This window comes from Galendromus occidentalis, unplaced genomic scaffold (assembly GCF_000255335.2).
Source record: "Galendromus occidentalis unplaced genomic scaffold, Mocc_1.1 scf7180000076381, whole genome shotgun sequence".
NCBI lineage: Eukaryota > Metazoa > Arthropoda > Arachnida > Mesostigmata > Phytoseiidae > Galendromus > Galendromus occidentalis.
This window is the reverse complement of record NW_003804370.1, coordinates 652,824-674,227: the sequence shown is the minus strand read 5'-3', so window position 1 is coordinate 674,227 and position 21,404 is coordinate 652,824. Positions and strand designations below refer to the sequence as shown.

The following is a 21,404-nucleotide window of genomic DNA, read 5'->3' as shown; positions in this document are numbered from 1 at the left end:
CCCCCGTACGTTATTCGACTTGGCAGAGCGTGGAAGAAATCAAGAATTATTGTCGAAGCGTCTAAGAAGACCTGCTAAAATTAAGAAGTTTCGCGGAACCGGTTTCTCCCCCGGGAACGCCGAGTTTCCAGGGCTCCGTTTCTAGTCGAACGGACCGACGGATGGATTGCGCGGATTTCCACTGCCTTGCGCCGGGTCCTCGACTTCATTGAGGGGAACAATGGCATGGAACGCTCCGTTCATATTTTCTGGATTGCTCTCTCTCTCTTACGGCTTGCATTCCACCGCAAGGTCCTCCTCTATGGGGCTTAGGGAATGGAAGTGTCCGAGAAAATTCGTCCTCCGAATTTCTTTTGTGAGAGCGATGCGCCGGATGGTCTGCTCGCTTGTTCACCTTCTCAAAAGCAGGTTAAATTTCACCAAAGCCGCTCCGAACTTTTGTCCGTAAGAATGTACTCGATAGCGGAGTCACTCAGCCAGTCCATGGTGGGCATTCTTCCCTCACATCGCTTGCTCGCTATCGCAGAGACAGATGCCGTTAATGGGGGAGTCAGTCAGGAATCGAATATTCCGGCTGAACGAATCACTCAGGCCCACGACCGCTCATTCTCGATTCTGGTCATAGAATTGTTGCCGTCGGACACGGTCTGCGTCAAGGAGCTGCTGATTCTGCTCGAGAACAACCGATGGGGAGTCTACAAATATTAACGCCCTCTGCTGTAAAAATGGTCGCACCATCATCGCATAGGCCGCGTCTGCTGGAGCAAGTCTCAACATGTCCGACAACAGTACATATGCCGGGGTCCTGTGTCCTGTATGAATTAACATATTTGAGGGGTAGCTCCAATATCACTAGAATCATTCTCACATATTGACTTGGAAATTGTATGGCGGATGAGCGTGCTAGGGATTTTCCTCACGGCTTCCGCTATCCAAAGCCTGAACTCACGCAACTAGACTTCGTAGAAGCATTCGGGGTGAAGTCAAAAACGAGACCATTCGAGACCATCAGAAGATCTGGTGATCCCGCTCATTTTTTCTTTCTTGAGTCGTGAGCCGTGAGCGAATGCTCACTCCAATGGATTCAGAAGCCGCATTCCGAACGAGCCCCCAGCCACCGCCATCACCGTAACTCGATCGCAAGACTGGGCTGAGGCAAGACAACAGCAGAACGATGCTCGCAGGTCATTTGCATCGAAGCTCCACTCTGTGCATAATGGCTATCGCAGCCAATGGTCGAGAACCTATTCGGTTTTGATAGGCGTTCGGCATAGTAAAAGGTTCTTTTGCGAACAGATCCGCTCGCGTTTTTCCGTGAACTGCTTCGTCCGCACGCCCGCCAACTCCCACTTTTCCCTCTCTTCCTCTCTCTCCCTGTACTAACGGCAGTCTTGGGGATCGAACGATGCACCCGATGCACATCTATTCCTCTGCGGGAGGATACCGACACTTCGGTATCACAGCCGCACTGGCTGGTTGGTCGGTCGGTCGGAGCGCCCGTCCGCGCCCTGCTGGCATGCAAAAATACGGCCGATATCAGGGAGATGTATGCCCATCCGCTGCAAGACCGGTGCTAGAAGAGGGGGATGCGAGGACTCGTAAGATATAAATATATTCAGGAAGATCCGGAAAAGCCACAAAAGGACGAAGGCAATCCTCCCTGATCCCTGCGAAGGCGGCTTTACACCTGTACCTCCGCAGCCTGGCTACATACCTACATGGCTATCTATCTCTTTTGAATAGGGAAGAGCGCAACGTGTTCCCGCTCACTAGACGTCTATCGCCGTCGTCGTCGACACGGTGCGCGGGGCTCGGAAAGGATGCCTCCCTGGAAGGTTTCGCTCACACGTCGACCGCAGCTCCATCTGGACAATTCATGTGAAGTGCATTCAATTCACGCTAACAGGGACGAATGGATAGGGCAAGGCTCTCCAGGCAAAAAATCCTAAAATAAGCTGGCTGCTCTTTGTGAGTCATCTATTTATCTTCGGGAGGTTGTCGTTGAATCAGGAGTCCAGAGCCTTCCTATATTGGCTCAGTCGGAGATTCGCTGAAACTCCGTCGGCCGGAGGGTGGTGACCAGCTCAATCGCTGTTGACTCCCGGCGGATTTGCCGCATGCCTACGCCGTAGACCTCGATGTGTTTTATCTCGATATTTCGACCGCTCCCGAATAGACGAATCGACTCGGGAACTTTCCGCTTCCATTGAGTCGGGCCCGAGCCCCGGAGGCATCGAGACTCTTAAGAGTTCCGGATTGCCGATATCTATAAGTGAGACGTCGCGAGATCCCGAAGCGCTTGGAGACTCTTCCGACTCGGGCTTCCAGGGAACGCGACACGAGCTCGACGGCTTCTTGGAAGCTCCTTTGGTTCTGGAGGAGAAGCTTCTCCCCTCCTTCCCCTCGGGGAATTCAGTTCACAAATTAAGGGCATGCTTTTCTTGACATCTGCGTGGAGGAGGAGAGGACTCGCGGAGAACACCGGTTGCGTGCGCGCAAGCCACCCGGGGTCACGACAGGAAGATGGGAGGAGTTTGTATCCATTAGCCTTGTATACCGGGCTTTGCCGTTTGAAGGGAAAATCTTCGTGGTCGCTCCTGTGGTCTACGCGCATTGCGACAGCGACTTGGGGAAAAGCAACGCAAAATAGGTCCAAGTGACGTCAATTCTGGTCCTTTACAGAAACAAGCATCGATCGTTCGACCAATCGATCGATGGCCTGCCTGTCCAGTCGACCACTCTCGTCATCCTGCATCCGGTTGCATAAGTAACGACTGCCTACTTCATGATGATTGCCTCCGGAATGAGATATCACAGACCCTTGCGGCAATAGGATCAAACGGATTCTCATCAACTCGATAATTCCCTTGATGATGGTCGGCGGCCGCTAGACGAGCGCCAGACGGAACTCGGCCTTCAGCTCGCATGAAAGCTTTCCTTGGAGCAGAGAGATCGATTGTAGGTCCTCTTGGAAACGGTGAGGATTAGGAATAAACCTTGGCGAGCCGTTCCCCTCTTATCTGAGCTCCGGGTGTCTTACCGGGCGTAGTTGCGCTCGCTGCCGTTGCGCTTACGAAGCCCTTCCGACTATAGAAACTGGTTTTTTCTCGCTCCCGTGGAGCTCATGGACACACATCCGCGCTCAAAGATCACGGCTCATCAACCTAGAAACTTCCAGACGAGTTGAACCGAAACTCGAGCGTCTGCTCGAAGAAACTTTGCTGCGGCGGGCTTCTACGCTTGGATTCTCGCTGCATCGATGGAGGGAGCGTTCCGACTCCGCGTCGAATATCAAAGCGAACAAGCCATACGTGACGGAGGGATAGCCGATCAAAGGAATGCTTGGAACGCTCATCCGCATTATTTAGAGAAGCGAGGAGAACAGTATGGGGGCCGAACCCACGCTCGCCCCCACCCCCCAGGAGACGTCGGTTTCCAGCGCGACAACGGGGGAGCAGACAATCAGCACGTGGAGGGCCACGCGGCCTTTGTATGATGCTCAAATACATTCTTTGTCTACCCCTCGGTGGTATGAGATCAATGAATAGATGTATGGAAGAATGGATGAACAATAATCGAACAGGTAGGCGGTCGCTGGCGAGATGCATGATCAATGGATGAATGGATCGCAAGGATTTGTGATAATTTAGGAATAGATGCCTCCGACCGCTCCGACAACTGGCTCTAACTCAGTCAGCGTTTCTCGTTTCGCCTGCGATGGAGGACGTGTTCAACGCGGGGCGCCAGGGTCGCTTCCTCGTACCGCTCGTCGGTGACAGCTTAAGAGAGAAGATAGCCCGACGCAGAGGGGGAGTGACTGAACAGGGTTCGGCCGAGGCTTCATAGGTCCCGTGAAACGCGTTTGGCTCCCCACTCGAACGGGTTCTGCGGAGGACTCGCACAAGAACTACACAGGCGGCCTAGTGGAGCGACATCCCATCGAAGGTCCCAGTCGAGTCGACAGAAGTTCATTGTCGGATCCTCTGGGAGACCATCACTACTTTCGACGGGCCGCAGAGAGGTTATCTAGAGAGAGGGGGGAGATAGAGGAGGATCTTGACACCGATCCGGAGATGCTCTATCGTAACTCTAACGAGGTCGTAATAACGAACCGCCATGAACCTCTCCGAGGTCACGTAACGGAATGCGTCGAAAACTACTTCTCGTTATGGTCGCGAACGTTGTCTCCAGTCCGCGTCATCCTGCCCCTCCAATCGCGTCGGTTCCATGCAGCGACTCTTCCGCAGCACCTCGTCAGAGACGAGTGAGGAAAATCGGGAGAAGCAATATGCTTCCGTAGAGCACCATTCCGATTCGCGTTCGTTCCCGCTTCCCCCCATTGATTCTCCGAACGGTCCGACGGCGCCTTCTACATTAATATATCAGCAGATGAAAGAGAAGGGAACCGGCAACGACCCAGTAAGTCAGTCACTCAGTCGGCCATCGGACCAACCAACTGTAGACGGTTCGACGACAACGACGACTACCTCTTCTCACGTTTTTCGCTTTCGAGCTTCGTTTTATTAAATCTCTGCTCGACCGCGTTGGCTTCCGCGACAGGCTCGGCGGAGCAGCCAGTAACCTTTACACCGCCGTTTCCGGCGGTGTCGGACGCGGGGATAGCAGGATGGGAGGGGGGGGGGCGTGGGGGAGACGACCGCTGTCAAGGCGACCAAAAGAATATACGGAGCTCACGGAGGCTCAGGAGATTCTATGCGAACGCTAGGGGGCACAGGGGCGAGGTAGAGGTGGAAACGCGACATTCCTCGCAGCAGCTGTTGCTGTTCCCGCTTTTTCGACTACCTGCTTTGTGAATACGATCTCGTTCTACTCCACGAACCAGAACTGGATTGCGCGAAAATTCCCTTGGAGCACCTGAGCGAGTCTGCTCTCATTCCCTCGCGGATTCGGTGCTCCGTCAATTTTCTCCGAGTTCCCGCCTCTCGTTTGTCTCCGTGCCTCTTGAACGGTTCCGACTGGAGCGAGGGGCACCGAACAGCATCTTCCGGCGAGGGAGGCCCCTCGCTGATGAGCCAGGGTCCATCGATCAGGATTTGGAAGGTCGAAAAACAATCAAATGCATGTTTACATTGTGGGAAATTCCATGCGGAGCCAGAGCTTCAAGTTTTCGAGAACGAAATCCCAGGCGTCCGCAGCTCTCGGAAGACGCGAAGCTCTCAATGAAACCGGTGAGAGCGAGTATGAAAGTGCGTGCTCAACGGGTCCCTCCAGCGGACGGGGTAGATAGCACCGAGGCGATGATTAAATGTCGTCTTGAGGGTCGCCTCCCCCCAAGCCACACGCTCAAGCGGTACCGGTCACCAAGGCCATCGGGAGAAGTACGCGAACGAGGAATAGGGCCGCAAGGCAGGTCGGAGGGGAACAGCTTCAAAGACTCCGTCCATCCATCACTTGGGGAGGGAGATACATAACTTGAAGCCCGGCAGCCAGACTGACTCGCGGGTAAACTGGTCGGGCAACAATTCAGGTAGCCTTTCCACAGCGATAAGCTCGCCGGAGCTCGATGGTAGGGGGAACGTGGACAAGCATCAACCTCATGAAACTCTTCTGAATTTTCTTTCCTTCCTCCCACACAGTGCTTAAGCTTCCCAGCGCGGCCGAGAGCGATGCGCGGCAAGAATATCTGAGAGCGACGGAGATTTCCTGGACGCTTCTCAATCGCTTTGGAGCACCGGGCTACGTACGTACATACGTATTCTCGCGCAAGTTCCTTCCAAAGCCGATGCTCAGTCGTGCTTGTGCCTGTGTCATCTGGGACTTCTTTCATTTGGAACTGACAACGCCTATTACCGCAACGACACCTCAAGTGGACCTTTGGTTGAGTTCTCCAAAGCTTGAGCTCGAGTACTCCTCACTCAGCCGAATGATTACCCATCCGCAGAAGCTTGTGAGTCCGAGATACGATCCCGGGATCTCGAGTGCCCGGATCAGGCTGTGGTCGTCCCGAGTAATCGTCGTGCGCACTGACAAGCCACCACACGTCGGAACTTCGAGTCGAAGCTCCGAACACTACCACCCCGACCACCGAAAGACCGGGAGCTGGAATCTGAATTGAAAGGAGAGGGACAGACGGAGAAAATTGCTCGACCTCCCGTTCATCCGTCGTTGTGAGTTCTTTAGCGAGCAAATTAAATTTGACATCGCCCGGCTCGTAAGGTCTGGAGGTCGACCAATCCGGGTACGCCTCCGACCAAATTACACATGGGTCTACAATTCTCGGGTGAAGATTCTTACAATTAGATTTTTCTTGACAAACTCCCTCAGAGTTCTCAGGAGCTCTTCCGTGGGCGACCCGAACCGGCTTGGGGTACACGTCGGCTCCGGTTCAACTAGTGTGGAGACGTCCGAGACTCCGGGAGGCTCGGGCAGTTTCCGGTGAGAACGAGAATGAGAATTATGCATTCCATCTCCGCGATGCAGCACCCGGTCTCAAAACGGGGCGGATGAGGTAAATGACGACGGTCTCCGTATTCGCATGCGGTGATGATCGGTAAGGTTGACTCAGATGACTGGGACCTCTCGAGCTGGCTACGACGACGACGAATACTTCGCGATGATATCCGTCATCAACGTCTAATGCGAGGTTGCCGTGCAAACTCGGAAAGCGAGTTCCGGGACGACGGATCTCTTCGTCATCTCATTCATCCCGGCGCTCAGTGGGTGAATGGCGGATATTGAGCAGGCCGCATTCCACGAGGTTTGCTGTCCAGGTATTCTTTCTTTCCCAGAATCAGCGGGTGTCGAGCAAGCTTTCCTCTCTTTTGGTGATGAATAATGGACCCCGCTCCGAGGGAGCGTCATTCGTGGAAATTAGGGTCCTCCCCTCGCACCGACGCGCTTCAACGATAATAATAGATGACGGATCCGGAATCAAACTTCGAATCGAATCGAGAATTCGTTGACTTCCTATACCATGATCCCGATGAGGACCGGAACATGGTCTCTGTGGCCTTTTCCTCTACGACGCAAAAGCTGCGTGCGCGAAACGCAAGCGAACGACTTCCGGACACTTACCTGTAGAATGGGCGGAGAGATGTGCATGTGATTTTCTCTAGCGGTAGCCTGGTAAGCGCCCTCCGTGAACTCGGGCTCAAACTCGTTCTCGTCCTCTACGGTGATATGAACTGTGGCACTGTAATGCAGATGAGGAGGATTAAAGGTCGGCCGACTATACCCGCGAAAATTTATAGGAACGAAATCCGGGAACCCGTCCTCCTCCTCCGACTGGAGGAATATCAGGGAGGGTTAAAAATTCCAGGAACAAGTAGTTGATTCCTGTGTTGTCTGTCGAGGAAAAGGTCTGACCTATCTCCCTTCTCTGGTCAGAGTCGGACCGTCTGGAACTAGTTAAGGTCGAAATCTATCTGCATCAGAAAAGAGCCGGTAATTGACATCATTGATATTGACAAACGCAGCGCTCTCATCCAATAGCAAGTCAGCCAGTCGGCGAACGCTCTCGCTGCTCTCATCGGGCGCTCTCGTTGAAGTGCCAGTTCAGCAGCTCAATTGATTTTGTGTTGTTAGCTCGGACTCAGCACCTGCCTGAGGGCGGTGGAAATCATCGGTCTGTCGGTAGCTTACTCGTCCGAATGGATGCGGCCATATGGTTTTCCCCATATGCCAGCACCGGATTCCGGGATCCTAGTGAACGCTGACCTCCTAGAGAGAACTTATCTCGCTATAGGGGTCTTCGCGGCTGCACGAATTCCCCGAGGTTCTAAAGAGGATTGTAATCCAGGAGATTCGCAACACGATCGCCACCCTCGCCCAACTGAATTAGTTCCCATTCGAGGCTGCTAGGTTTCCGAATCGTGATAGGCCGTCGAACGAGATTCCGGTCGCTGCCCATGCTGGAATGGTAGGCCGCTGCCGGATTTGGTTTGGCACGGGAAAGGCACGACTTGGACGCATGGTTCCATGATTCCCACTTCCCTGTGCAATGATTAGTCCTCTACCCAGAGATTCTTTCTTTTTCAGAAGTTATTCTCTGGGAAAAAAAATTTCTCGCCTTCTCACTATGGTCGGCCGGTCCGGACCACTCAGCGGGCTATACGGCCACCCAATCAGTGCAGCAGTTCAGTTCTCCGCTCTTTTCTCCGTACTCGGTGGCCGAGACTTTTCCAGGACGAGGTTCAAAAACGGTGGCGACAGACACAGCGGCAACGACGACGACCGACGTCACCGACGACCAAGACGGCCGGGTCGGTCGCCGATATTGAACCCCTCAGGAGAGATGATCGGCTAATGTTCACACCTTTCGTTCCTTCTCCACCATGGAAGAAGTAGAGGAGAGGCAGCGGCTGGCGGCATCGACACCGTAGTTTCAATGGAATCGACTCAGAATCTCGTAGATGTTCAACGCCATCCTCTGAAGGTCAAGCCTGGGAGGTGCCAGCATTCGAGCCGCCGATTTGTTTCGGAGATCTTTTTTGTTTCGGAGGTCGGTGGTTCACGGCCTCCGCGATGGAGTTTGATGAGATGCGCGCGTCGCTAGCGAACAACTCGGACCAGTGTCCATGAAAACCAGACTTCTCGAATTATTGCCCGAGTCGAGCGGTGGAGCATTAGGGACGAGAGAGCTCCCCCGGGGAGGGGATGGAAGAGGGAATTCTACTCCGTAGGATTGAAAATGACCCCGGGCGCTATTGGATTGTCCTTCCACCGTATCATATGGTATGAAGCCCACGAATCGTTTCAGCTCGACGGAAGTCCGCATCAAGGCTCCAGGACCAAGCTCAGCCAAAGAACGGCGAAGGAAACGAGACGGCAAGGCCCTCGTATCGTGTAGTCTCGGCGGCGGGAAGCCCCTCGCTCACATGCTGCAGCTTCTTCGTCGACCGTTTCCCGAGCCTATGATTAATCTGTCGAATATGGGCCTCCTTCTCACAGGCCATATTAGACTTCGTATCCCGTTCGTCAGTCGGTGCGTGTGTGAGTCCTTCCGCCGATCCAATATTACTTGCCACAGTCTCCCACGAAACCAGATCCATGTAAGACGGTCGGTATATCCTACCGAACCTAGCATCAACAGCTGATCTTTTGGCGCTCGCATCTTATGAGCGGCGGTCCCGAGTTCGCCTCTTTATGGATTAGCTCCGGTAGCCTGGCCTTTTCACTGAACTCGATCTTCCTCGAGCCGTTCAACGCTCGTGCTGAATGGATCCCCACGCCTTCAACTCTCTTGTCTACGGTACCGGATCCGACGCCGAGTCCTTCACCCGATCGACAGTCACTTACTTCGCCGATCGAAGGCTGTGAGGGTGGAGAACTACCCACGGGCTTTACAGAACTGCGGAGGGAAAAAAATCCGCTCCCATTTCCACTGCTCAACTCTGAGGAGCAAGCGAGCGGCCCCGATCGTATCGATGTATCGATCCGCTGATTTACGATGAGTGTACTCGGGCAGAAAATTCTCTCCTCGTGACTCTGAACCGTTGCCGCTCAGACGGTCGGCACTGGAGTTGCTCATTTTAGATATTCTACGATAATTCCGTGAGAATTGCTCCGAATCCCGATAATTGTCTTCCAATAGAGTATATCGATGGCTGAGGCGCGGTTCATAAAAGTGGGGCGGGCCAGCATCCCGAGGAACTCGCGAAAGCTCCGGAGAATGCCTCTCCAGGCGTACCCCTCTGGGCTCGTCGAATGCTGGTTCATCTCGCCATAGAACTACCGCGTTTATGAAGATCCTCGGAGGCCGCGGGACGTAGCAAAAGAATAGTAGAGCATGTTCGAGGGCGGGGGGAACCCCCTGGGTTGGCGAAACTCCCTCCTTCCCGCGACGATAGGTCAGGATAGAATGGAAATCCGTGCGTGACATCTTTTCCGTGCCCAAGCGTCGAAGCCGCTCTCCTTTCATTTGTGTAGTTTTTCGCTTGGACGCTGGACTTGTTCTGAGGCTTCTGCAAATAGCGACGAGGAAACGACAACGCCAAGGCACACAGGCCCTGAAGCGTTTCGTTCGGCCGGTCGAATAAGCACTGCTACATACAACAAGAGTGCATGTCTGCCTGACCGCCGCGCCGTCGGAGCGAGCGGACGACCGACCGATTCACTTACTGAGTAAGTGGCGAGCGAGCTAAGGATCATTTGTGTACTCAACAGATTTCAGCCGGGAAAACGCTCCCAAGTCCGTGATCCACGATGGCTGTTTCGGATCTGGATTCGTTCGGCATCCGGGGCCGCCGTTGCCACCGAGTGCCTCACCGACGATTGTTGCTGTCCACATCGTCGCCTCTGCTTGCCTTGTCGACTCGCTCGAGAGCAACGGAAAGCGGAGCCCCGTTGCGACCGACGAGCTGCTACCGCCACGACTGATACCGCCGGCGCGACCAACAAGGGCTAACCAAAGCCTAATTAATTGCCGTGCGAAACATCGTTCCCGCCGCCGCTGTTCTTCATTTCCATTCGTCGACATCGGCGCTGTCGTTCATGACAGATCCGTCTTGTGACCGTATTGCTCTTGGGTTGTCGGACGGAAAACGACTCACAGACCTCTGCAAATAGTCCCTCCTGAGACCTCCGAGAGGGAAACTTTGAATACGGTTGCACCCGAGCTCTCTCCGCGTCCGAGTCCTCTGCTCGGAGCGGACTTCCCCACGCCAACCTTCCTTCCCGGAAGAGTAACCCCGCACTCGATGCAGGACAGGCAACATCTTGTCACCAATCGGATCTTCTGTAAGTGATGTGACAAGACAAGAAAACCTTTTCGCTGTGACTCGATTCCGTAGTGAGCCTGCGCTCGGCCTCAACATATGGTTTGAAGCAGCTCCCGTTTCCGGCTCTCTCTGTATACGGCCGAGGGAATTTCTGAACGGAAACTTCTTAAACAAGCTTCGGATGCCCACGTCGGCGTCGGCTTCTGTCGTCGACGGGGACTACATGGCATCGGTCTTTGGCGAACTGCTCTCCGAGGCATTGGTACGATGCCAGACAGGCTTCCGTGCCAATCAGCAATGTTCGTTTTGCCACGACATCCATCTCGTAAACGAAGGCGCTTTCTCTTTGCGTTGCTTACGCCAGCTCCGTTTCCGTGTGCCAGACATCGGTTGCTCCGCAGGCTGCAGGAGAGAGCTTCTGCCGCCGCCGCCGCCGCCGTCGTCTAGGATCGGCGCTGGATGTGTTATCGTTGCCAGACCTCTTTGCCTCCCAGCGAGCCAGGCAGCCGAAAAGGAAAAACAGGCCAGGTGCACGGCGAGACCCCTCTCGACAGGGGACGGCACCGCTCCCCCTCGCTAGCCTGCTCTGTCGGTTTCTCACTTCCGCTCTCCCTCATTTGCAAAAACGCTAATACTAACCAGCTGCGGGACACGCAATGATAAGGTCCTCTTGCTGACCAGCTGAACTCGCCATGTCTTGCATCCTAAGTCAAACTGGAACAAACGCACCGTTCCCATTGAGACAGACCTTCAGGCAAGCAGCTAACCACCGCTGCTCCTCTTCGCCCCTCGTCCCACTCCACTCTCTCATCCAGATGCTCTCTCTGTATCGTTGTTGTGAGTTCCTTCTCCAACTACCTCTCAGCATCCGAATGGAACGTAATTGCATCTGTAATTCTGAACGTGAGCTCACGTTGAGCGTAATCAGATGAAAAGTTGCAAGAGGACGCCCGAAACTTGTGCCTGAATCCATTTTGCCTCATGCATTCTCGCGAATCGAAAGATTCTTGAACAGCGCTTCCGAAAAAACATTCGCTCCCGAAACGCAATTCCCTCATGTCGGAGAGCCGGTGTCGGATCGCAAGCACTAAGAAGTTCAAGGTTGGAACACTGTCTGCGGCAGGTGTTGCCACTCGGGAGCGCCTGGGAAAAGAGGAGCTCGAGCCGAATAGGCTTCCCTCTCATCGAGAGCCGAGTCAGAATCCGCGGCTGTTGCGGATGCCGATTCTGTTTTGTTATGAAGCCAAACAGCAGATCTCTTTGGCATCGCAGTGGAAGCAACCGGGAAGCCGAAATTCATTGCCGGCCTCAGCTATCTTCGATGGGGATTTGTTGGGGATGTGAATTCCCAGTAGTATTCCCCGCGAAATGAGGACTTCTCAGGCGACCGAAGACCATTTCTCTCGAAAAGCGGAGTATGCGTAAAATGACGGGTCGCTGGAGCTCACGGCAAGCGATACGGAGTCGCCAAAACAAATCGAGGCCGAGGCCTCGAGAGAAATTGCTCTTCCGTTCAAGTCCCGTGAAAAGCCAGTAATCGGAATGGCGAGAACTGAAGTTAACTCCGGCGAATTCGCCACAACTTGTCGGTCGGTCCTTTGATTCGCCGGTCAGACAGTCGGCAACAACTCCGCGAAACATCGGCGGTCGCCGCCGCTCCGAAAATAGAATCGCTCGTCCTCTCGTGCGGCCCCAGATACGAATCTACACTACTTGCTGTAGCTACATCACACGACATCGTATTTAATATCTCACGGCCCGTTTCCTTTGCCGCTCCTGCTGCCGTTTCCCGCATCCCAGGGCGGCTGCAACAGCGCTGGGGCAAAACTCCGACTGCGCTCTTTCATCGTGCGTGGTCGCCCGGTTTCCCGCGTCGCATACCCATGTCGGATGGAACAAAGTAGAGCGGAATGTCTGCCTACTCTACCCGTCTGCTCGCACTCTAAGTCAAGCTGCTCAGCAGAGACCGTTTGGTGTTGACACTTCGAGGCGCTTCTGGAAGCCCCGGCGCTCCTCCGAATGGACCATCTCAGGATGCGATCATAACACTCATCACCGACTTCCAAGAGGAAAATGATTCGATCATGCGAAACAGCTTAGGAACCGAGAAATCTCTCCCGCGTTCGTTCCGTTCACGGTAGCTCCCAGGAGAGCGACGGAAAACACGTTCTGTGTTGAGGAGGAAACTCCGAACCGCTGAGATTCGAACGAAACGCCGACGACGGTTCACGGAACGACTCCGGCTCCGACACACTGGAACGGCTCTCGCCGCGAGTTTCAGGAATAGAATATCCGCTTGGAGCTGGCACAACAATTGCTCAGAGAACGTGTTGGGGGTGAGTTGAAGAGGTGAGCCTACGAGGCAGTAACACTCTATATTTAGAGCAGTTCGGGTCGAGTCTGATTCTTCTCTATCTCGCTCGCCTCAGACGGTCCTCGCTCGGAATGCTCCGCAAGCGAGGCGGAATGATAAACTTCCCAGGCAACTCCCGACTCAGTGGATGCCATCGTCCGACGAAATCTGACCGGGGGCGCTGAACCGCAAATGCACATCTACGATATCGAGGAGTTCAGGTCGAGCGCCAGTTTGATTGATAAACTCGAGCGGAGGGATCGGCGATCCCCTTGGTGTTTCTGGAAGATTGCAGTCGACCCTTACGATCGCGAATTCGGGCCGGGAACGCATCATCATCCCTCAAAACACTGTCGCAAACACCATCAAGATGGACGTGAAGTCGCTGAGGCTCCACGGCGGGCTTTTCCCGCGCGAACTTCTCGCAATTCCGCCTCAGGTCGACGGCATCGACCTTGAATGGCGCCGGAGAAGCAACCTCGACGTTCACGAAAAAAAAGAAGCGCCGTCTGTGTTTACGATACGATAAGAGCGGCCGCCATGGGAGGGGCTCGCCAATAGCGAGCACCGTTCCGCTGTCGTAGAGCGGACGCTCCTATAGGAAAAGCGCAGGTGTTGCAGAATGACGGTCTGCTTTCCCACATCAACACCTGGCTCCTGCCAGGAGGGGGGAGCTACCGAAGGTGAATCGTACAGCCGCTCTAGATTCCGAAGTACCCCGACCCCTCGCGCCTTGCTCGCTAACTGGCTCTGACGTTTTTCCGCTCCGCATCGAACGTGTTGAGAACCTTTGGAGTTTTTTTCCTCGAATACGGTGCGAGTTCGAGTCTTTCCTCTCCATTCGATCCGGCGTATCAAGCCTTGGCTTCGGGCGCGTGAATGCAACGGAACGATCCCCTTCTCTGTAGAGGTCCCGCCTGGAGTACAGATGTTGGTAGACAGAGCGAGAAGTGGAGTTCTTCAATGCAGTGTGGTATGATGAATTGGTAAACGTATTAATGGAAACTAGATGGATGACTGAGCGGAGAGATCCAATAATGATGGAGGGGACTGAGTTATGGATTGGGGGAGAAGAGAAACGAGAGCACGATCGTTCTCGAACGTGCAACGAAAAGATGGACGTGAGAAGCGAAGAGGCTCACGGAGGGGGAATCTCACGACATACATATGTACCAGTCGACTGAGTCTGGTGGCTAGAATGAGCGTCCATGACACTGGAGAAGCGAATGGAGAAATCCTCCTAGGTTCAGAAAAATTAGTTTTCCCACCGAAGTTCTGAATTCAGTAGAAATCGGATGTGGAACCATAGGGTATTCATGGAATTCTTGAACAGAACATCTGTTCAGAAATAATTTCACAGACGAGTTCATGGTCGGCCCGAAAGAGTTCTACAGATAGCTTACAGTCGGCCACCGGAGAAATCAAGGAGGAACTATCTCAGTCCCCGCCAGCGAGAGATGCCCATCGACTTGTGCGAATATGTTTACGGCCTCCCCTCTGCCAGGAGCGAGAATATCAAACCCCAGCCTCGCGATAGCTTTGATGGCATGGACCAGAGCGGTTCGATACGTTGCTCTATACGGCTCCCATTCTCCTCTCGCTCCTTCCCTGAGTCTCACTGGATCCATTCGGGGTTCCTCATGATCGCGAGTTGTCATCCGTCATTTCCCTCCACCACCGGCACAGCTCCCTTGTCTCTTTGATTCCGAAAAGAAAGACTTCCAACGACTATCACAGAAGCGGAAAACAGACTGGCCCTGGAGCTATTGATTCTTCTGAAGGATCGCGGAGTTCCGCCTCCTGAATGTGCGAGAAGCTGAAGCAAACGAGGTGCACTCGATACTGAATATGGCTCGGCTTGTTCCCTTCCATTCATCCGGGCAGGTGCAGCTCTCGTCCGCCGGCGACGCCGCGAGCCCGCACTCCCATTGCAGTAGTGTCGCTCTCTGCCGGCGAGAGAACGATAGCGGCACTGCGCGAAAGTTCCGGATGATTCATAATAGCTTCCACCATGGCGAAAACTACTTAGTTAGACCTCTCCGGAACCGCGAGGCTCGTCCAGTGGTAGTGTCGAACTCCCTGTGAAGTCCGGTTTTGCAGGGAGAATGCCTTGCTTGCGCGAACTCGTTGAATCATTAACGCGATGCTCCGTAATAGGATTCCGCCGGCACGGATTCGTAGCCAGCTCGAAGAAGATAATCGGCTATCTTGTTCTTTTTTCCCCGCCTCTGTGAGCCTCGCCGCGGCAAACATCCGAGGCTCACACCGGGCCTACGTAAGCTTCTCGTGCATACAGGCATCCGACTTGTGGATGTTCTCACCCGAGACTCCCCCACAAACTGAATGAGTGATTGACCGACTTGCTGAGCGGGAGTGCTCCGAATGAACTTACTCGGACCTTCGTAGGTGAATCGCTCTTCTATCGAGAAAAAATTATTGCAGAACCGATAGAGACCGTTCCCGAAAGCCAAACGAAAGACTGATCTGGTCAGACGGCTTTTCAGAGGAAACGGGAAAACAGAGCAAGACAGGGCGATACTCGCGGCCGCCAACTCGATCCGGTATTCCGCGCAAAACCCGATAGCTCGACGGCGAAAAGCGGCTGGCTAGACGATCGCTTCACCTCAAACCCAATTTACAAATTATCACTTCAAAAGCTTCCCCGAGCCGAGTCTCTGAGCGAGTATTCCAAGCGAGCCGGCTTTCTTTCATCCTCGGCTCCATTGTGGAGAGCGAAACAGGTCCAGAATCGCGGTGGCCAGACGAAAGTGCTGGGATAGGCACTTCCTCTGATTACAAATGGAATATATCTCGGAGTCGGTTTCTCATTGACTTTTCCCTCTGCGTACATCTTCCGGCGAGCGAGGGATCGAACGAACGACCGAATGCCGGCTCGTTCAATTCCCTGGAGCGAGTCGAGCAGGACCTCGCCATATCTCTAGGCTCGTCACGATTGTGTACTCTTTGAAAATGAGGGTTCCGAGCCACGGCGGGAGCCGGGACCTCTGCCTCTCTGAAACGCTCTACCTGTTTAGAGGTTGGCGTCCGACGGAACTATCACAGCCCTGCTGCTGATGAGAATTCCGGGATCGTCGCAGGTCGCAGCCATAAGGTTTCTCGACTCCCGCTTAAATCGCCGTGAGCCACCCGCCTGGTATGGAATCCATATGTGTGGAGCGAAGAAGACGAAAAAAGCAAGCGGACGTCCCGGTTCGCGAAGGAATCCCCGGAAGAAATTCAGTAGTAATTTCTAGAGCTCCTGCGACCGATGTTTTAGCGGACCGCGGTCCCCGGAGATTCCCTCGCGGTCCTCCGGAAATTCGTATAAAGTAATTTCCGATAGAGCATCCTACGGCTGCGATTTGCGAGACGCTCTCCGGAACTCGACTGGATTCTCCCTGGAAACTCCTGAAAGCGCGACATTTTCCGAAAGTCACAGAGCTCGAGCGAGTGCTCTCGTTCCGAAAGTACGGTCTGGCTTATCTCTATTCTCGCTCGAGCGCTGCTCTCATGCGAGCATCCTCGGAATAAACCCGGCGGGCGGCTTGTCGCTAAATCATCATACTGGTCGCTGCTGATTACCGCGGTGCTTCTGACGGACTCTCTCATTCATTCCGCCTTAAGGGAATGAAGGACGTCCGCTTTGATCTCAAGGACAAGATGGTTGTTCTTGACCCACGCAGGGCTTAACAGCCAGCTGTTACCCGACGTCTCGCGGATACGAGCCGGCCACGTTCGGCGTTCCCGAGCCTAATAAAAGCAGCATTGCATCAGGTGGATGGCGCTCTCAAAATCGGGGAATGCATCGTCTCTTCGCTCTGATCGATTAATCAGAGCTCGATCTCTTCCTTTCATTCGCTTCAAAAACGCAGGAAAAAAACGCGGGGAACGATTGCGGGAGGGTAATCTGAGGGAATCGAGATCCGACGGTAAAGTTCGTAGTACAGCTGACTCAGAACGACGAAAGCTCTTAACTCGAGCAATCTGCTCGGACATGGTAGGGGAAGCCGGCTGAGCAAATCGGACGAATTCGGAGGTACTCATATGTCAGGGACATTTTCGTTTCGAGTGCAGTAGACACGTAGGCCATCATTCATCCATGTGGACTCGATCGACGTAGACTTGCGTTATTATTGGTCGTTCCTCGAGAACCGACCACCCATTCGACGGACGGTCGGCCGGTCGGTCCGTATGTCCATCCGTTCCTTTGTCAGTCCGGCGATCGGAGTCTTGCGTGCGATCTGCTGTGCGGAACGAATCCGACGACGTGCGCTGACCTCACGGTCGCAGCGTCCCTCAGAATACGAGGAAAATCGGGATGATACGCCGGCTCAGGCGGCAAATCTGAAGCTTGGGACAGCGAAGCGCTCGCAGATCTTCCATCGATTTCCGATGATGAGTTCAGTAATCGCCGAATCTCTGACTGACTCCGTTGATCAACAAGGCTGGGGACGACAACATCTCCATCTCCGTCGATCTTCAGTTCGATGCGCGCTGAGGAAAAAGGAAAAGGATCGGGCGCCTTTCCGATCCTGGAGAGGAATTGATTCCGCCTCCGCTATAATTTCCATTTTCTACGCTCCCTCTGTAACCGACCGATAGGCATCCAGTCGCTGGGTACCAATTCGCGATACGAGGGAACCGGAATTGCAAAAGTCCTCATCCTTCAGAAGGAACAGGGGCTCTTTGTGACGCCATACTCCGTTCAGTCGCTCGCTGAACCGCCTAAGCGCAGCTGACTCGCTTGCTGGTTACGAGCCCGGAGTCGATACGGTCCCGTCACTCCTTACGAAAACTCTGACAAGACTCCCGAATTCAAAGAAGAAGTCTCTCGGGACACGTCCAGGGACGAAGGCTTGGGAATGAAGAACACCGCCCCACCGACCTGTCGACTGCACTGAACTCGGGACTAATCGGACTCCTGCCGCAACACGGCCGTCGTCGTGAACAGCCGCTAGGTCGCCGAAGTCAGGAGCTTACCTTATCGATACGTCCTTGACAACTCGTTCCCGAAAATCGACGGGCGCGGAACTGCCGAGTACCTACTCCACGCGGAGCAAAATTCCGTCGTTCTGACAGAGAGCGGGAAACTCCGGGGCCCACCGGTCGTTCGGCGCCGGCGGTAGCTCCCACCACAAGGTGGAATTCTCCCGATCCGTCTCAAGACCAGAAGTCATCGGATCGCAGATCACCAGAATCAGGAGTTTTTCTTCCCGATCAAGGATGCCTCTCTTCATCAGGCACATTCGGTCATTCGACCGGGGTTCCGGCCAATCTCAGAGAGCTAATTTTTCCCGTCATATTATGGAGTTCGATTTGGGCGGGGGGGGGGCGACTCATGAAGTCGCTTCATTTGCCAGTTCTGGAGTCCCGGTCTCGGAGACGAGGCACGTAAAGCACTTAGTATGCTGCGCACGCTTCTCGAGCGCCAACGACGGACCGAGTTCCTTTCTGGGCCCCCAGGGTAGAGCATGGCTTCGAACTCGGCCTCAACCTGATCAGCGGACTTCGAAACATCGTTCTCGGCTGGAACTGTCCCTAACCCGTGTCGCCCCCGAGCGAGCTTCGAGATGGTGCTCCCGAGATTGCTTCATAATCAAGCTCCATATCCGCGCTAAGGATTCTGGAAATGCCGATTATCGTACTATGTTCCTACGACTCCTCCCGATGCCATGACGGTGCCCGTCGCATTCCGAGCAGGATAGTTCTCATCTCGGCCCGAGGAGTGGATCAGCCTGAAACTTATCGGACTGCTCTACACTGATCTCTTGCGGTGATTGCTAAAGCCTGCTATCGATCGCACTCATCCACACCCGCGGGCTCGGCTCATTTTGACGAATCGGACGATTCCTGAATCCTGACGTTCAGATATCTGAGAGCGAGATCTCTCTCCGGGTCAATTTTTCTCATCTAGGGAAGTCAGTTGATTGGCGGACCGACTGAGAACAGCACATTCATCGACGAACCGCTGGTCGGCTCCACGGATTGACTGGCTGACGTTTTGCAACACTATGATGAAACCTTAGTAAATTCTATCCGAGTGCTCCCTCAGCGTGTGATACCCTTGGTACAGTCGGTCGCTCCCCGGGTCGTTTCTCTGCTCGGTGAGTTATCGCGGTCGCCGTTTAGCGACAGATCCACAGCGTGTTGAATGAATGCCCGGATAGAGAATTATGACACATCAGATGTAACCTCGCCGGCCACGATCTGAGTCGCGGAGATGAACGGAATTGATTCTTACGGGCGTCGTTCTCCCCCTCGAGCGATAATCGGAGATTCGAGCGATGAACTGCGCGCGGGAAGAGAAGGAACAGACCTTCAACCATGATTCCAGGATTCGATCTCTGGGCCAAGCGATCGTCGTACTGAATAAGATAGCCGGTCCGTTCTTGGAAGCCTGTGACTCATCAATTCATTGCGAGGATGTTGCTCGCTTGCGGCCGATCCGGATCCCAGTGACCGGACAGGTTAGGCCGGTGAACAATCTTTATGACTCCATAGGTGTTATTAAAATCAGGTGAGCGTACTTTTATAGGTGTTCGTCTCACACACATGGAGATTCTTCGGAAGCTAAAAAGACCGGAGTTGAGGAGCTGTATCAGATGAGCGAGAAACAACCATCGCATGAACGATGGACCCAACGTGCACTCAGAGGCGCAGCCAGATACCGGGCCCGCCGTTCCCCGAATGCGAATCGACGTCTGTAGATGTAGGCAAGCAGACAAGGAGGCAGACTCACCAAGTGCCTATCTCAAAGGTCGTCCCGAACACGCCGCGGAGTATCCGGCAATGCCGGTGAGGTTATGGCCGGCTGGCAGGCTGACCGACCGAGCGACCGACCGACGAAACGGCCGGCCGGCTGGCAGATACATGTACCCCTTCTAGATCGAGGCCGCGATCTCACATATGACCGCTCGTTTTAGATAGGCTCAACTTGTTTGAAGGAAAACCGAAGAGCAAGCCACGAACAGGCCGCGTAGATATCGGACGTCGTCCAAGCATCTATCAGAGCGTTCGCAAGGACGGCACGACGTTTAGGAGCGGCTGTCGATTCAGCATCAGCTCAGCTCTCGTCTGGCAGCAGAACCCCTCTAAGAGCTATAGTCTCATTCGATTTTCCATAAACGATGCTTGCGACGATGGTTCCGGACCCTAGGCGCTCCTTTGGAGGGATTCGCCTTTCAGAGGGCGAGTGATGATTCAAACATTTTTTCCGGTATCTCCTGTGGAATCACTCCAGTGAACTCTTCTTAGTCTAGCGAATTGGAGCAGATAGGCTAACTTACTTTCCGACGGCTTTCCCTGGTTCGCAGTCGTAAGCCAGGAGCTGTAGTCGATAGTACCTCTGGAGCTCACAGTTTGGCTCCTTGGTAGGAATGATTTTGGGCTCTGACGGTTCCTTGTCGTCGATGGTGAAAGGTGGGTCGTCTTCCCGACCGGATGCGTGTTCCCACGTCAAATCGAACGAACAAGCTTGTCCGCTGACCTGAATCGGCGGCATCACAGTCACGGATTTAGTATTTTCCATGATGAGAGCATGGTAGCCCTTTTGCGCGATCTCCACGGCTGAAAGGAGGAAGTTATACGTCAATAATAATCTTCACTCGACATATCGAGGGGCGAAACCCGACAGGGAAATCTCTCGGAGGGCTGAACCCGTCGGCGTCGTTTGAAGAGCTATGGGAGAAGCTCGGGAGAATCCGAGGAGGAGTTATTATTTGAGTTGAGAGCATCAGCTCCGGGCTGGAGAAAGTTTCGAAAGATCTCGGTCTGAGCGAAGCGTCTGGGAACGCGAATCATTCGTGCGTTCGATTAATTATCAGTCGACTTTCCGAAAATCCTGTTCGGCCACATTGTCGTCAATTATGCGCAAACTCATGACATGTTTCAGGTGACTAATGGTAAAAAAACGAAACGGCTTGACGAGCGGCTCGTGGAATAATGTTGTCCGTCGCGGCCTTGATAACGATGATGGCCACAATACCACAATCGTTGATTATGTGGTTGCCGTACGGGAATCGGCGGGAAAGAACGAGCATAATCCGAAGAAGATTTGAATGGAGCGCGCGAGAGCTTGCCCGTAGGGCTCCGCTCTGAGCTCAACGGGCTCGCGGCACGCGATCCAACCGCTGCTCGGAATGGGGTCCAGCTGTCTACGACCTCCGTCGGAAATCAGTGGGCGTTATGTACGCATTTTCGTTTCGCGTCCTCCCCCATATACGGTATTATCACGGGGCGCGGAGCGACGCCGAGTGAGACTCTGGGATCACGGCCGACTCCCGTCACCGAAAACAAAGGGGGGAGGAGCATTCCGTGTGAAGGAGAAAATCCTCGAACGTACTGCATGGTGGGATCGGGGAGCTCCGGATGCC

The 21,404-nt window shown here is 54.1% G+C and overlaps 1 protein-coding gene across 1 annotated transcript in view; it reads right to left on the bottom strand.

Moving 5' to 3' along the window:
- Cals (calsyntenin 1) overlaps positions 1-21,404 on the bottom strand; it is a 70,321-nt gene that overhangs the window by 16,507 nt on the left and 32,410 nt on the right. Inside the window, exons 2-3 of the mRNA XM_029113173.1 lie at positions 20,319-20,598; positions 7,036-7,153 (exon numbers count right to left, since the gene is read on the bottom strand). Coding sequence (XP_028969006.1) covers positions 7,036-7,153; positions 20,319-20,598 — 398 coding nt within the window. The remainder of the gene's footprint in view (positions 1-7,035; positions 7,154-20,318; positions 20,599-21,404) is intronic.